Source organism: Fusarium phalaenopsidis (genome assembly GCF_050370095.1).
Source record: "Fusarium phalaenopsidis strain FUZ10S chromosome Unknown contig_32304, whole genome shotgun sequence".
Classification (NCBI taxonomy): domain Eukaryota; kingdom Fungi; phylum Ascomycota; class Sordariomycetes; order Hypocreales; family Nectriaceae; genus Fusarium; species Fusarium phalaenopsidis.
In genome coordinates, this window is record NW_028145404.1 from 4,246,110 (window position 1) to 4,260,817 (window position 14,708).

General features: G+C 47.9%; 3 protein-coding genes across 3 annotated transcripts; all 3 read right to left on the minus strand.

The window, feature by feature from the left end:
• Positions 1-3,256: 3,256 nt before the first annotated feature.
• On the minus strand, positions 3,257-4,452 carry LRP88_10566 (uncharacterized protein; the record flags this gene model as incomplete). Its single annotated transcript, XM_083247022.1, has 2 exons — positions 3,257-3,369; positions 3,420-4,452. 2 exons carry the CDS (start codon positions 4,450-4,452, stop codon positions 3,257-3,259), a joined length of 1,146 nt encoding a protein of 381 aa, XP_083098135.1.
• Positions 4,453-10,178: 5,726 nt separating this feature from the next.
• Positions 10,179-12,368, minus strand: LRP88_10567 (uncharacterized protein; the record flags this gene model as incomplete). The annotated part of the gene is made up of 5 exons (XM_083247023.1): positions 10,179-10,749; positions 10,912-11,204; positions 11,259-11,651; positions 11,724-12,062; positions 12,126-12,368. 5 exons carry the CDS (start codon positions 12,366-12,368, stop codon positions 10,179-10,181), a joined length of 1,839 nt encoding a protein of 612 aa, XP_083098136.1.
• A 1,056-nt stretch (positions 12,369-13,424) lies between these two features.
• Positions 13,425-14,687, minus strand: LRP88_10568 (uncharacterized protein; the record flags this gene model as incomplete). The annotated part of the gene is made up of 1 exon (XM_083247024.1): positions 13,425-14,687. The coding sequence occupies one exon, from the start codon at positions 14,685-14,687 to the stop codon at positions 13,425-13,427; it is 1,263 nt and encodes a 420-aa protein (XP_083098137.1).
• Positions 14,688-14,708: the final 21 nt, after the last annotated feature.

The following is a 14,708-nucleotide window of genomic DNA, read 5'->3' on the forward strand; positions in this document are numbered from 1 at the left end:
GATATATTATAAGAAAAATAATATTATTATATTTTATATATTACCTTATTTATTTTATTTACTTTAGCCTCTTAATATTAGCTATTTTAGCTTTTTAAAAGACTTATAATTAAGAAATAAAATATTTAATTAAATATTTTATAACTTATATTTTAAAAACTAAGTTTTTTTTAGCTTTTTATATTATATATTAAGCTATTATAATAAAAAGAAATATTAAGAGAGGTTTTAAAAAAGCTAAGCTTATTTCTTTTAACTTAAAAAGTATATTTTTAAAGCTTAATATATAGCTATAAACTTTAATATTAATTAAGAAAGGGGCTAAACCCTTTACTTATTAGGTCTTAAGGACCTTAAAGACTATACTTAAGGCTAGATCTTAGTTTAAATATCTTAAAAGATAAATTAAAAGGTATTAAAATAGCTCCTTAGAGTTAATCTTTAAAGCCTTAAGGTCTCTTAAAAAAGAAATAAAAATAATTATATATTAAGTTACCTTACTAGCTATTAAGAATAAAGACCTTCGGGAGGTAAATAAGATACTTAGTTAGTATTAAAGGGCAAAAAGAACCTAGCTATAAAAAAGAGGGGTTATAATAGTAAAAGAAGGAAGGTAAGTAATTAATTAAATAGATATTAATATATAAGTAATATATATAATAAGCTTATGTCCCAGACAAGTATGTGTCTTAAAAATCTTTACCCTTTATATTAGAAATCACTATAAAAATACTATAAACTATTTAATTAATTAAAACTACTTACTATACTCTTCCCCAGACGTCTCAATCACTACCTAATAGGTTCTTGCATTATAACTAGGCTTGCCGCAGACACCATAATGCCGAACCCCCGGTCGCGCTGACCTCCCTTGACCACCACTCCGCGACGATTCGGCCACTACCTGCGCATTAATATCCATTTAATTAATTGCCTGCCTTCCTTCCTCTACTATCATTACCCCTCTTTTCTATAGTCTAGTCCTTTTTGCCCTCCGGCGCCGGCTTAGTATCTCATTTGCCTATTTAAGATTTTTAACCCTGGCCTCGAGTAAGGCAACCTTATGCATAACTATTTTTATTCCCTTAGAAGAAGACCATATAGCTTCTAGAATTAACTCTAGGGAGCTACTTTTATGCCTTTTAACTCATATCTTAAGGTATTCTGACTGAGATTAAGCCTTAAGCATAGTCTTTGGGGTCTTTGAGACCCAAGGGGTCAAGGGTTTAGCCACCTCCTCGGCAGGCGTTAGAGTCCATAGCTACATATCAAGCTTCGAGACTATACTTTCTAGGTTAAGAGGAATAAGCCTAGCTCCTCTGAAGGCTAACTTGATATTTTTTTCTGTCATGGTGGCCTAAAATGCGGCGTAGAAGGCTAGAAAGAACTCAGTCTTTGAAACGTGGGTTATAGAGTATCTGATTAGATGCTTTATTTCTTGACTATAAGCGCTCTTAAGCACGCTGAAGCACCCGACGTCAAGGGGCTAAAGTAGATGAGATAAATAAGGCGGCATATAGAGCGTGATGATATTATTATCCTAGTAATATTTCTTAAAATCGATAGAATAATAACTTTTATGGCTATCGAGGATTAAGAGATGATAGGAACTAATTGATTGATTGGTTATATATCGGTCAAAGTGCTTTAGCTACTCTAGACTAGTCTCGTTATCTGTCTAGCTATTTTGGGTCGTCGTAATAGCCTAATCGCCCGGGAGGTTGCTTTCTTGGTACTAGTTAGCGAGGTGATATTGGCCCGCACCGATGATAAACGGCGGGATCGCCTAGCCTTCTATATTGATCGCTTGGATAACTGTAATCCATTCCTGGTTTCTAGGCTGCACTAATTTTGGCTTTCTACGCCTATCTGTGCCTATGACGATTATTCCGCTTTGAATTATGCCTATTATAAAGCTAGTCTCGTCAAAGTTGTAGATATCTTCTAATTAGATACTATACTTCGCGATCGTGTTTGCTATAAGCGTAAACTAGTCATAGATAATAGCTGGATCTTTGCACTTGGCTCTTTAGTAGTTATATTTCTGAAAAAAACGCGTCTTAAGGTCTGGGTGCCGCTTAATGAAGTTAGAAGCCTAGCGCTTGCCGATAGGTAGCGCGTCGCGGTCGGCGAGTAATCAGTTGGCTATTTCTTTAATACTATATAGTCGCGGGGGAAATCCTCGCGAATCTAGGTCGAGAATGAACTGAATAATGATCTGTTCCTCTAGATTAGATAGTTTATGTGATTTAGGAATTTAATCGCGTCGAGATTGTATGCCTTTCTGGCGGCGACCTAGCTTTTTAGGGCAGATATTGTAGATTAATGCAGCGCGTCGGATGCGTAATTTTGGGTTATTTTGAAGCGCTTAAAGGGCAAGAAGTATATTACCCTCGCTATTGAATTTAGATATGTTTAGTGGTTGAGAATTAATTGATTAAATGGAAGAGAGAGAGATTGAGGGATTTTTGGGATATATACTTGTCTGGGATATAAGCTTATTATGTACGTTAGTGGCTAAATTATTATAGAGTAGTAATTAAGAGAGGTTAATGCGACTAAGGGTTTAGTATTATAATATCTATAATAAGCCTAGCTATAATATAAGGACCTATTAGGTAATAATTAAGATATCTAAGGAAAAATATAATAATAAGTTTTAATTAATTAGATAATTTATTATATTTTTATAATAATTTTTATTTTAAAGATTAAGAAAAGTATTTTATTTATTTATTTATTTTATTTATTTATTATATATATTAAATATAATTAAATTTCTTTTTATAAAATTATTAAAAATATAATTTTTAAGATTTTAATTTTTTAATTAATTAAAATATAAGTTATTTATTATAAATATAATTAATTTTAATATATTATTAAAGTTATTAATAATTATATAAAAAAACCTTATTAATTTAAGCTTATTAAACTCTTAGCCTTTAAGTATAAAGCTTTTAAGATTAAACTTATTAAGATATTTATTAAGATATTTTAATCTCTATTTTAAGTAAAATAAAATATAAAATAATAAGAAATAAATAATTATTAGCCTTACTTATTAGCTATTATTAAAGCACTATTATTACTATGGGCAATACACGTTTATATATCTCCTGCCCCAGCCTTGCCCTCTCTGCACTTGCTCCCCCCCCTCCTTCTAGAATCGCCCTATCCTCAGTTGCCCTTCTTACTAAGAATGGCAGACACTCCTTTAAGTCTCCGTAACTCATGGACTGTCCCCAGTATTAAGTCAGAACTTCAGGCTCTCAAGTCGCTCAGTATAACGTACCTTGACGACGAGGGGCAATCCACTCTCCGAGGCAAGATATCCTGCTATCTTGTTTGTCAGGTCATCTTTCATTCCTAAGGCAAGTTAGCGGGCAATCACTCTTGCCTTCAAACCGTAGACTGACCATATATCTGGGCAAAGGCGATGCTTCCAGCAGCTTCATTTGTCACCCAAAGTCTCTCATTCCCAGTCTCCCTCTGAGCCAGGCCATGCTCCTCCATCAACTTAATTCCAAGATCAACGCTGATGGAATTGTGAGTAGCAAAGACTACCCCGATCCTTGAGTGGCCTGTCGAGCGCAACTGATCAGCAATCGTAGAGAGCGTCTTCTCAACACCATAGTTGAAGCTTGCGTCTGTCTCTTCCTTCGTTGGCCAGACAGGCCCTTCGCCATCTTTGCCTCCTGCTCGCCATCTTTCCGCTTCTGATACCATGTAAGCCCCCCTGATCTGTTTAAAGAGTAGCTTGTAGCCTCTCTCATCAGCGCGACGGATTTGATGGTCCAGAAGTTGAGGGTACCTCCGTAGGTACGCCTGGAATGATGCGATGCATGTGGCTGGTCCGTCCAGAGTGTTGTACTTCTGCATGAGCTCGTCGGTCAGACTGTCGATAACAGGTTGGTACCATGACTGCTCGGCATCAATAACGATGCGCACGTTATTATCTCGTGCTTTGCTGGCAATGGACTCTAGAGTAGCTCGGAGACTGAGCAGCTGTTCACGGTCCGAATCCGTGACGTCTTTTCCCTTCAGTGCAACCTCCCAATCCCCATCATGTGGTAAGCCTGGGTAGGGAATGCCTTTGTCAAGTCCCTTTTGCCGTCTGGCTTCCAGAATCGCATTGGAGCCATGTTCAAGAGCGACGGGATGAGGTAGCAGACCACTCACCTTGATTCTAACCCAGCAGCGGTTGTCACCACTAGTGGCGCGGGTGTCCGGGCAGAACTGTTTGGCCAGTTTTCCCTGAGCCTCGATGGAAGATAGCACATGCTGGGTTTGGGCCAGGATCAGTTGAGGGTCTTTGCTTGATCCGTCCAACTCGGCCTCGATGTTGTAGCCAAGGAGGGTGCCAACATGGTTCTTTCGCAGAGCTTCGGTTTTCGGGACGCACTCTTCGGTTGTCTCTCCACCAAGGAATTGGTTGAAGAATGTTCGCATTATGAATGCATGGGAAATGGAGGAGACGATGGGGATGTTGGAGAAGACGGAGTACAGGGTCTCGCTCATGTCAACCCAAGTTGGCGAAGAGCAAAAGGCGAAAGCCCTGTGTACTTTTGGTCAGTCATGAGCACTTGACAGTCCATATTCGGGCGACTCTCACAGCCAACCGGAGACCAGTTTTCTGAACGGGACAGTTGAGAGAGCCCTCGCATCGCGTGAGCCGTTTGGGTACTCGGTTCCCTCTCGATTTGCCAAAGCCAATGCGAAGATTGCTACGCCACTACCTCCAACAGCATAGGCAGCCCTCCCATGCTTAGAAAAAGGGTGTCTCCAGGAGGTCGTGAGACGTGTGAAATTTGACTTTGATCGGATCGTATGTGGAGGAGTTGCAAGTGTCGATTGCCGCGTAGCAAGACCAAGTCTCTGCCTGGTCATGAACAACATCTTGTGTACTTGTCACTGAACGATAAACTTGGATGCGTCCGCAGCTTGCGAGTCGAATTGAAGTAATAATAAGAGATTACACCATCTTTTATCTCGGCCCGACGAATGCATCCATAGACATGCCGATCTAATCAGCCAGAAGGCTGGGCTGATGCTACTTCTTACAGAACACCCTCACCCATTATGTCCTGCCTGCATCCTCGCAGCGCCAAATCAGCATTTCGAATTACTTAAACTATAAATTCCATCATATATCCGTAAGTTTTCCTTGATCAGCTGAGAAACCCGCCTGTCCATAGCGTTTCTTTCGGCGTCAACGTGGACCTCTGGCATTCTCGGGCCGAGTCAACTCCCCCGCTCCTCCATGCAAGTCATCGGCTCGGACCAAAACCTGGGTTTTAGGCATGACCTGTCCAAATTATATAAATGGACTCTGGCTTAGCTTGTATACTTCCCCTACTTCTCCTCTCGGACCTCGGCAGAGGGAGTGTAGACTGCCCAGTGAGTCACTGCTACTATATATCCTTATCCATATCTATTAGCATAGATGCCGGCTCTATGGGGGAAAAGAAACTAGTATCTAATAGATTTGCCAGACTCTGCATATGTAGCATCTGATCAGGCTCATGAATGAGGTTAAATATTGTGTGTTCGTCCCCCATATGGCCGTCAATTCCACCCATTCCACCCACCAGAACCGGCGCTGCTTCCATCGCAGTCTCATCAACGTTGAAGTCCGCTGTATCTAAGTGTGCACGTGGCAATTCAACAGTTGAAAAGGTTTCCAGGTTTTCATGAGAGCTTGTCAGATGAGGCGGTACAAGCGGGCCGAGCAGGCTGACAAGAGAGTCGAGATATGCCGAGACTAGGGCTACGGTATCCTGGGGCGACTGTATTGCCTGGCTGGCATGCCGGGCTACGTCGCGTATGAGACGAACTGCTGCCTTCTGAAAAGCTGGACCAAGGATACCTTTGCATGGGAGACACAGTAGCAGGCATAGGAACAGAGCAGCGTTCGGGTCGAGAAGTAGAGTGGAATCAGGGGCTCGTCTGAGATCCTCACTGGGAAATGCGAGCAAGTGACGCAAAGTACCAAATGCACCCTCGACACTGCTACTGAGCCCAGGCATGTCAGGAGAAATGACTTCTTCCATGGCGAGTAGATCAAGGCCAAAAGACGGGGGCGGCTGTTGTCCCCGGGAACGGAGGGACGATGCCACGGAGGCCATCAGTGCCTGCCGAAGAATAGCAGAAGCAACATTCAGCCTCACACTATCTTCCCAAAGTGCCATGAGTGTATAAAGGTGGTGTTTTCCAGGGCGTAGAAGCCTCTGGTCCAGTGACGGGTCGTCGTTGGGATGCAGCCGGCCTTCTCCATCAAGGTGGTTTTGCCACGTTGACTTCCACCTGTTCAAGTCTGAATCCATAAGTTCTAAAAGACAAGGCAGCATTGTTGATGAAGCTTTCTGAATCATCACACGCAGCCCGGCCTGAATCCGCCGCAGGTCAGCGCTACAGCAAGCGACAAAGTCAAATGGCAAAGTGTCCGGCATCTTCAACCAAGTGTCTAGGTAGCCAACGAAGGGAGGGTCTTCGTCGCATAGGCTGAGCGTGGCTCTTCTCATGAAAAATAAGCTTTGCTGTTTGTCCTGTCGGAACAAAGCAAGCCAAGCTCTTCTGCACCTTGTTGCTTGGCGACTGTCACCCTCAGTCTGATCCAGGTCCAAGTCGTGAAGGATACGAAATGCATATCCGCTGTGAAGATACGAAATGTCATCATCTGCATCCTTCCAGCAGACCAATAAGTAGAAGGCTTGCATTGTCTCGATAGATCTGTCGTCAACTGCAAAAGTCTTGATTGTTAAGTTTCGTGCCAGGCTGCACAGACGACTCTGAAGGAAGGGGTCCGTCGTCGAGATAAGACTTCCATCGGCGAAGTTTACAAATTTAGAGGAGCAAAAGAGTATTGTAGCAAAGAGCAGGCGACTCCGTTGCCTAACGCTGTCGTGGGTGTCCAGGTGGGGGTCGAGGACATACTCCCACTTGGCGTTCATCTCGAGCATGAAGTGTTGAAACAGTGCGACGGATGCTGGTAGGGCGAGAATTCCATCCTCTATTGGGTCCGTGATTGTTTCGCCAAGTGCCATGGAAGCGACATAGCTAGGCATCTTGACCAGAGGCGTGTGCTGTTGACTATCGTCGCTGGCTTGTGTTCGGGGACCAGTCGTCAAGGGGCGTAAAAGGCAAGACAGCTTCAATGAGGGCGTAGCTGCCTGAGAATGCTCAGAGGGATGTGATTGTTGGGCTGTAGCCTGAATCGAGTCCCCTGGCCCAGTTCTGGCACTGAAAGCTGGCCGATCTCCTGAGGTGATGAAGCTGAAGGGAGCCCCTCTCTTTCCATTGAGCGTCGCTAAAGTGGCAACGATCCTTGCTCGAATCTCTGGAGTTATGAGTGTCTGCTGGATATGGCCAACACCAGGGGTTTCGTAGCTGACGGGAGTTGGGGGTTGGGGTACAGAGATTGTATCATCAGCTGTTGGTGACGCCGGCGTTGACTGTGCAGCAACATCCTCATAGGCAGGGGTCGTCCGCCTCAGGCGTCGAGAGTGTGGATGCACTCTGTTCTTGGCCCTTTTCGGTTGAGAAAAGACACAGTCAACATGATTGTTGGTGATACAGCGGTTGCATCGGTCCGAGTCCTTGGAGATGAGGCATCGGACCTTTGCAGCCCGGCATTTGAGGCATGCTCTGAAGCCTGGGTTAGCAGGGAACTAAGCAACAGGCACACAGAGCTTACACAGGTGCACGATGCAAATTGGACGGGGTGGAAGTCGAGGGAGCCATGACCTATGATCAACGGGCCGAAGATTGACACAAGAAATGGAAATGGACATCGGCTCGATCAAAGAGAGATCCGTGGGAGGGAAGTGCTGGCCGAAGAGTTTCAGTCCACTTTTCGAATCTCGGGCCGAGATTCGATGACACGAAAACACCAAGAAGCCTACTTGCATGAAGTACACATGAAAGACCTTTATCCGAATCCTTGGCAAGACACACACCGTTTGCTTGCTTCTACGATATAGGAAAGGGGTTAGGATCCTTCAAAGTCTCACCTAAATGACCCTTTCCATGACGATCAACTTGTCCACCCTGGAAGACGGCCCTGATTGTCTGTCTACTCAAGAAGTTTGGCCTGGTATTCTTCACAAATTTCTCATAAAGGCTTCCTATCTTGGGTGTGAGGATCCAATTGAAGAACGCTTCAGTCCTGGTCATCAAGAACCAGACATGTGAGATCTGAGCCACCATGACTGAGGGACTGAGCGGGAGAATGGCTGCAAGCTCAGATCATCTGCTTAGCTTCTTAATCTGAGTCGCCAGCATCTTCGCATGTAAAGCCATACATTGCATACCTTGGCAATGGTACTTCCTTTCTGTCTAGTGGGGCATCCCACTTGGTTGCATCAGGTAGTTGAGCGGTGGCTTCACTCACGGTGGCAGTTATCGAACCCGGGCCGCTCATATTTGTTTCAAGCAGGAAAACTCCAGACATGAAAGATGTGTTCTTGACGTTGTAAACTGCACTTATGTGTGATTCTACCCTGGGGAGTCCAGAGTAGCGGTAACCATTGAAAACTCCGTATTTTCTTCCAAGTCCGTGGCAGCTGAAATTGCAAACTGTTTCGCTTCAGAGATTCAATTATAAATCAACTCCCAGTCATTGCAGATGAGGCTATAGGAGGCAAACGCTGCTAATATCGCCGTGTTGCCAGTTTGGTCTATTCGTTATCAAATCCGCGAACTCGGGCACAACCGAAGTATAAGTTTTTGTTAGTGGCGCTCTTTGTGTCCATATTACACACAACCAAGCCAAGTTGCTCGTCCCTATCTTCATAGAATGAATGGAGACTGAGACGCGAGTGAAGGCTTTGCAAACTCGTTCCTCAAAGAGGACTACGGATGAGACCCCGAGCTAGGTGATCAAAGGTCGTACATATTTCCCTAGAGCGTTACTAATAATTCTGTACTTCTACTTGATTGCTTCTGAAAATGGCCTCTTATGGTGCGTTTTCCTGCTGGGGAAATTAAAAGATTCACGTTCTTTGTTTGGCCCCTAAGGGGAACTCAATCGTTCACTCACAAAGGCCATCACCGAGAACATATTTGGATTAATGTAGATCCCCCCAACAAGCCACAGATGATGATCCAAGTGGCTCCACCTGTCTCTCTGCCCCAGACGTTGACAGCCTACTGCGATCCAGAGGACGTTTCGTCCAAGTTCTATCTTGGGAATAGTTCTAACCGCAAGATGTTTGCTGTCACCTCCCACGGTGGCCTCACAGGCGACAGGAGGTCTATCAAGGTGTACAACGGGCCATCAACGGATGATCCCTTGTTGTCACCGGCCGTCCCGTTGGACGAATCTCGTACGAGAAGAACTCTTCAAGCCGAGTACAACCCAAGGACTTGCCCCCCTAATCCACATTGCAGATGGAGGAAGACACCCAAGGCTCAGGTATCTGACAGACGCTATCCTTATGAGTGGAGGCTCTACCCGGAGCAGACGCGGGAGTCTTCGGACCTAGGGGAGGAAAGCGCCCTATCCGGTGATCCTGCTGTGGCTAACGAAGAAGCAGAGCCCATGACCATGGTCTCGTGGAAGCGGCTCGGGCAAAAGCCAGACCCTTTCAAGTTCCAATTCCTCGTTCCCGAGCGTGGATCTTACTTGGAAGATAAGTGGCGGCTCAGGTCCCTCTTATCTGGTCTAGCACTCTGGTCCAAAAGGAGTGGAAGCTTTCCTCTAGGAACAGCTTCGCTAAGTCAGGCACCACGAGATGACCATCATTGCTTAACCAACTAATACTCATGAGGGCTGGGGGTTTGGGGGTTCATTGGTGGTGGGTTGACCGTTTTGCCCGCCTACCCAAACTAATATCAGTGCGAGTTCACTGGGAATGGCCACATCGTATGCACTCCGCTGTGGTTTTGTAATTCTAGTTGTTGTAGATATCTATTCAATCAAAAATCCAAGTTCCCCGTCTCTTTCCAGCAGTCCACCGCAGTTTCAAATGGAACAATCTTTGCACCAAGTGTTCTCAATGAATCTTCAATACTCGTCTCAATCTCAAGTGCAGTGCCCTCTTTGGAATCATAAGTCGAATGGGCTCCTTGCAGTAGCGTAAGTCGAAACCCAGCCTCGAGGGCACCTTTGCTTGTCTCGAATACACAGCAGTCGCTTTGGACTCCAAACGCCACGATATGTTCGATTCCTTGCGCCTTCAGCTGTTCAGCGAGCCCCGGGTTTGACTTGAACGTGTCTCCTGTGCTCCATCAATATCGAATTCACAAAGAGAAATACCATGGGCCATACGAGTGGTCTTGGGCACGAGAATCTCCCTAGAATTGTTCGTCTGCGGCTCAAAGACGAGTTTCCATGGATCGCTTCCTTTGACTAGGGGACCCTCCTCAGGGGCTTCCTCGTGCTGCACAAAGACTATGAGAGGCGGCTGAGCTCCCTCAGTTTGAGAAATACCACGCGCGGCAGAAAGGATGACCTCTCCAGCATCACGGATACGGGTGGCATGTGGGATCTCAGTCTTGGGATCCTCCGCCAGGTCGTGTTGGATATCAATGACGAAAAGAGCGCTGTTTGGAGGAGCCATCGTGATCTGACGGGTCATGTGGTGAGGGTGTATTGCGTGCTTTGGGTCAAGTGTCAAGACGAGTGACTCAGATGACTGCGCGAAGTTGAGGGGAATGACTAAGCTCATCACGACGATCGATAGCGTGCGGCCTAAGGTCGCATTGGTTCGGGTTTCAGTGTTGCGAATGGGCTCCAGTTCTTCGGATCTTGAACAGTAACTACTTAGGAACGGGTCATGGGCAACACCTTCTCGTCTGTATTATACAATAGACACTAGCCAAGACATCTCCAGCCGTTTTGACGAGACTTGGTCCTGATCATAGTCTATAGGGTATTATTTAGCCGGACATCGGAGCCTCGCTCCTTACAGAAGCATCCTCCGGGGGTCCTCAATGTACTCCTTCACCTTGACGAGGAACTGCACAGCCTCCCGGCCATCCAGCAGACGGTGGTCGTAGGTAAGAGCCAGGTACATCATGGGTCGGATCTCGATCTTGCCGTTGACAGCAACGGGGCGCTCCTTGATGGCGTGGAGACCGAGAACGGCGCTCTGGGGAAGGTTGATGATGGGAGTGCCCATGAGAGAGCCGAAAACGCCGCCGTTGCTGATGGTGAAGGTACCACCAGCCATATCCTCGATCGTAAGCTTGCCATCGCGGGCCTAATTAATGCGGTTAGCTACCTCTCAAATGTGGCTAGAATGAGCAAAGTGTACCTTCTTGCCCATGTCGGCAATGGACTTCTCAATGCCAATCATGTCCATAGCCTCCACGTTTCGGACAACGGGGGTAACGAGACCCTTTTCAGTGGCAACGGCAACGCTGATGTCGACGTAGTCGCGGTAAACAATGGTGTCACCGCCGTCAGGGCCCTCAATGGAAGCATTGACGGCGGGGATGTCCCGCATAGCGAGAACGCAGGCGCGGGAGAAGGCGCTCATGAAACCAAGCTTGACGCCGGTCTTCTTGAGAACGTCATCCTTGTACAGCTTGCGGAAGTCCATAATGTTGGACATGTCGACCTCGTTGAAGGTGGTAAGCGAGGCAGCGGTGTTCTGGGACTGCTTGAGGCGCTCGGCGATTCGGAGGCGCATGCGGTTCATCTTGACCTGCGTAGAGGTTTAGCAATCTCAACGAGGAGCCTAGTACCGGTCTCAATGGGACCATCCAGGTCAACTTACGCGGCGCTCTTCGCGGTTACCAAGAGAGGGGCCACTAGTGGTGGCAGCGGGCTGGGGCTTCGACTCCTTCTTCTCAGCCTGTCGAGGCTCGGGCTTGCTGGGGGCGGGAGCAGGCTCCTTCTTAGGCTCGGGGGCGGTCTCTTGCTTGGGCTCGGGTTTTGATTCTGGCTTGGACTCGGACTGCTTGGACTCCTCCTTAGGAGCCTCCTTCTTGTCACCAGCGGGGGCGCCGCCCAGCTCAATGCGGACAAGTTCCTGGCCAACAACGACGGTGTCCTCCTCGCTGGCGAGGAACTCCTTGATAGTACCAGCCTCAGGAGCATTCACAGCGACGTCAATCTAGCGGAGAAAGGTCAATGAACCCGTCTTGGCGCGCACGGCGCGAAAGATGCCGCAGCATACCTTGTCAGTCTCGATAGTGGCAATCTCCTCGTCCTGCTCGACATAGTCGCCGATGCTCTTGGAGAACTGCTTCAGAGTACCCTCAGAGATGGACTCGGCCATTTGGGGGACCTTGATGACGGAATCGGCATAAGTGCGGACGGTCTGCATCATGGCGGGAAGCATGACGAGAGGGTGCGAACGGGGCCGCAGCGCCCGAGCCGGCACCATTCGGGCGGCGGTAGCTATGCTTCTTGACAGCATCTTGCAGGATTTGGAGGAGGAGGATATGAGGGAAGGGAGGCGGCGAGGAGGAATCGCAGGTGAGTGTTGAACGTGGGTGGAGGTGGGAAGAAGAGGTCAGGAGGGAAAAAAGAGCAAGAAACACGAAGAGGCAGACCCGGACAATGATTCGCGATGTTCCACCCGCAAACAAGTTACTCGGCAAGCTTTGGGGGAGCAAAAAAAGCCAGGTCGCGGAAGTACCAATAGCGAGGTACACCGAGGTCCCGAAGAGGGCGTAGTGTGGCAGAGAGCGACCCAGGAGGTACATGTCCGGCTGAGCAAAGGGTTCCGCCAGCTCGTGATTGGCTACAAGGCACAGCTCCACTGCCCGCTGGCCGACGACTTAGCCGACTAAGCCAATCGCAGCCGGCTTCTCCCGCCATCGTGGAGCCGATGAGCCACTGCTGCCACCCCTATCAGGTGAGTTTAGGAAGGAAGGAAGGAAGGAAAGATGGAAGGCTAAGAGTTTACTCCCGAAGTACCCGTCGGTGAAAGCTTCACCTTGACCGCTGCACCATGATGACATTGGCCGGCGAGCGATGGCTCTCACCTTGATCTTGACGGTGTGTTAAGCGAATCACCTCTCCCCTCATGACCATTGTGTGGTGAGGGCCCTCACATTGGTCATCTTCTGTCATTCTCAAAATCGAGGGGTCAGTTGGCCTTAGTCCCACTCTGTCACGTAAAACATCAGGATTTTCCAACTTCGTCATCGGCTTTGCCCGGCTTAGCATTGATGCATTAAGCTGCAAGGTGAAAAAGGACGCAATTCACATCACACCGCGGTCAGGAATTTGCAAATTTAGCGCATTCGACAAATAAGCCATCGAATAGATGGCAGCTTTTGATTAATTCATTCGCGGAGGTATCCAAAATTCTCATCAACGCTAATCCTATGCACAATTACGCTACCATGCTTCCTCATGTAGATCAGGGGGCTCAGATCTTCCCTGTCGTCCTCCTCACAACTCAACCTGTTGTGATATAACTAATAATAATGAGCATCACGACTCATTGCAATAGATATCCCATCTATTACATGTGAAGCTCATCGGACCTTGTGGTCAACGAGCGTCGAAGGCCTCCATAACTCGACAAAGGACTCGGGTACTCGCTCAGGGGCGATACGATATCGGCGACGCTCGACCGGGGTGACACGACCTGGAAAGAAGGAGTCGATGGCACGAAGGATTCCAGCTGTTGCTGTCGCTGCTGCTGCTGATGTTGTCGCTGTTGGTGTTGTTGCAGTTGCTGTAGATGTTGCTTCTGCTTCTTCAATTGCTCCTTCTGCTGCTGCCGTTGGTATTGCTCTTGAATATCCTTTTGCCGCATCTCTTCTTCCCGGGATACGGCCCATCCGACGGAGCCTTGCTGGAAATCCGGGTGAAAACTGGACTTGGGAACTGCTGTGGGCACCAGCACGGTTCCATGAAGGTTGACAAGCCGAGGCCCCTGGTACCACCACTGATCTTCGAAGCCGTTGTCCACTGTCATCAGAGCAGTGGCAAGAGACTGGATATCTTTGGCCTTGCCTCGTTGCCGGTCATCCGATTCAGGTCGACGCACGGGTTCTCCGGGGAATTCGGGTCCCCATGTTGCTCGGATGCTGGCCTCGCGGGAACGGGACTCGCCTCTTTCACCATCGTTGCCCTCGTCATCGTTCTCATTGTATCCCATAGGAAAATTCCACGTAGACCAGGGCATGTCATCCTCCCCGAGGCGGTACTGGTTCGGGGTTGCCGGCAAGGCCTTCCAGAGTTGAGGTACATCCTGGCTGTTAGAGCCCGAACCGACATCCCAGGGACTGCTGTTGAATGGAGGGGGAGCTGATCGACCCCGTTCGTGCGAGCTTCGACTCATCGACCTTGAACTCCCTCGAACCTCTTCCTCCTCCACCTGGGGTTGCACTGGTGCCACTGGCGCGTAATATTCATGGATGTAGTGTTGTTGCTGCTGGACGGGTTGGTATGGCTGATACTGGGCTGCCTGTGCCGGGGCTGCTGTTACTGGGTCCCTGTTGTAGGTGTTGGGTGGTATCTCGTTGGCGTAGTAGGTTAATTGATGTTGTGGTCGGGTCTGGGGCTCCTGGATTTGGGGTACTGGTTGTTGGTAGGCGACCTGGTATTGTGTTGGGGCGGCGAGGTAGTTGGTATTCACGGGAGGCAACTGTCGAGGGAATTGGTTCGCTCGATCCCGCATACTCTTTGAGATGTATGTGATGTGGCGATCTTTCGACAGATGCTTGGGCCATGACACCCCGAGCTCGAAGTGGACGTAGACAGCTGGTCGGTCCCCCATGATGACGGATGGTGGGAAGAT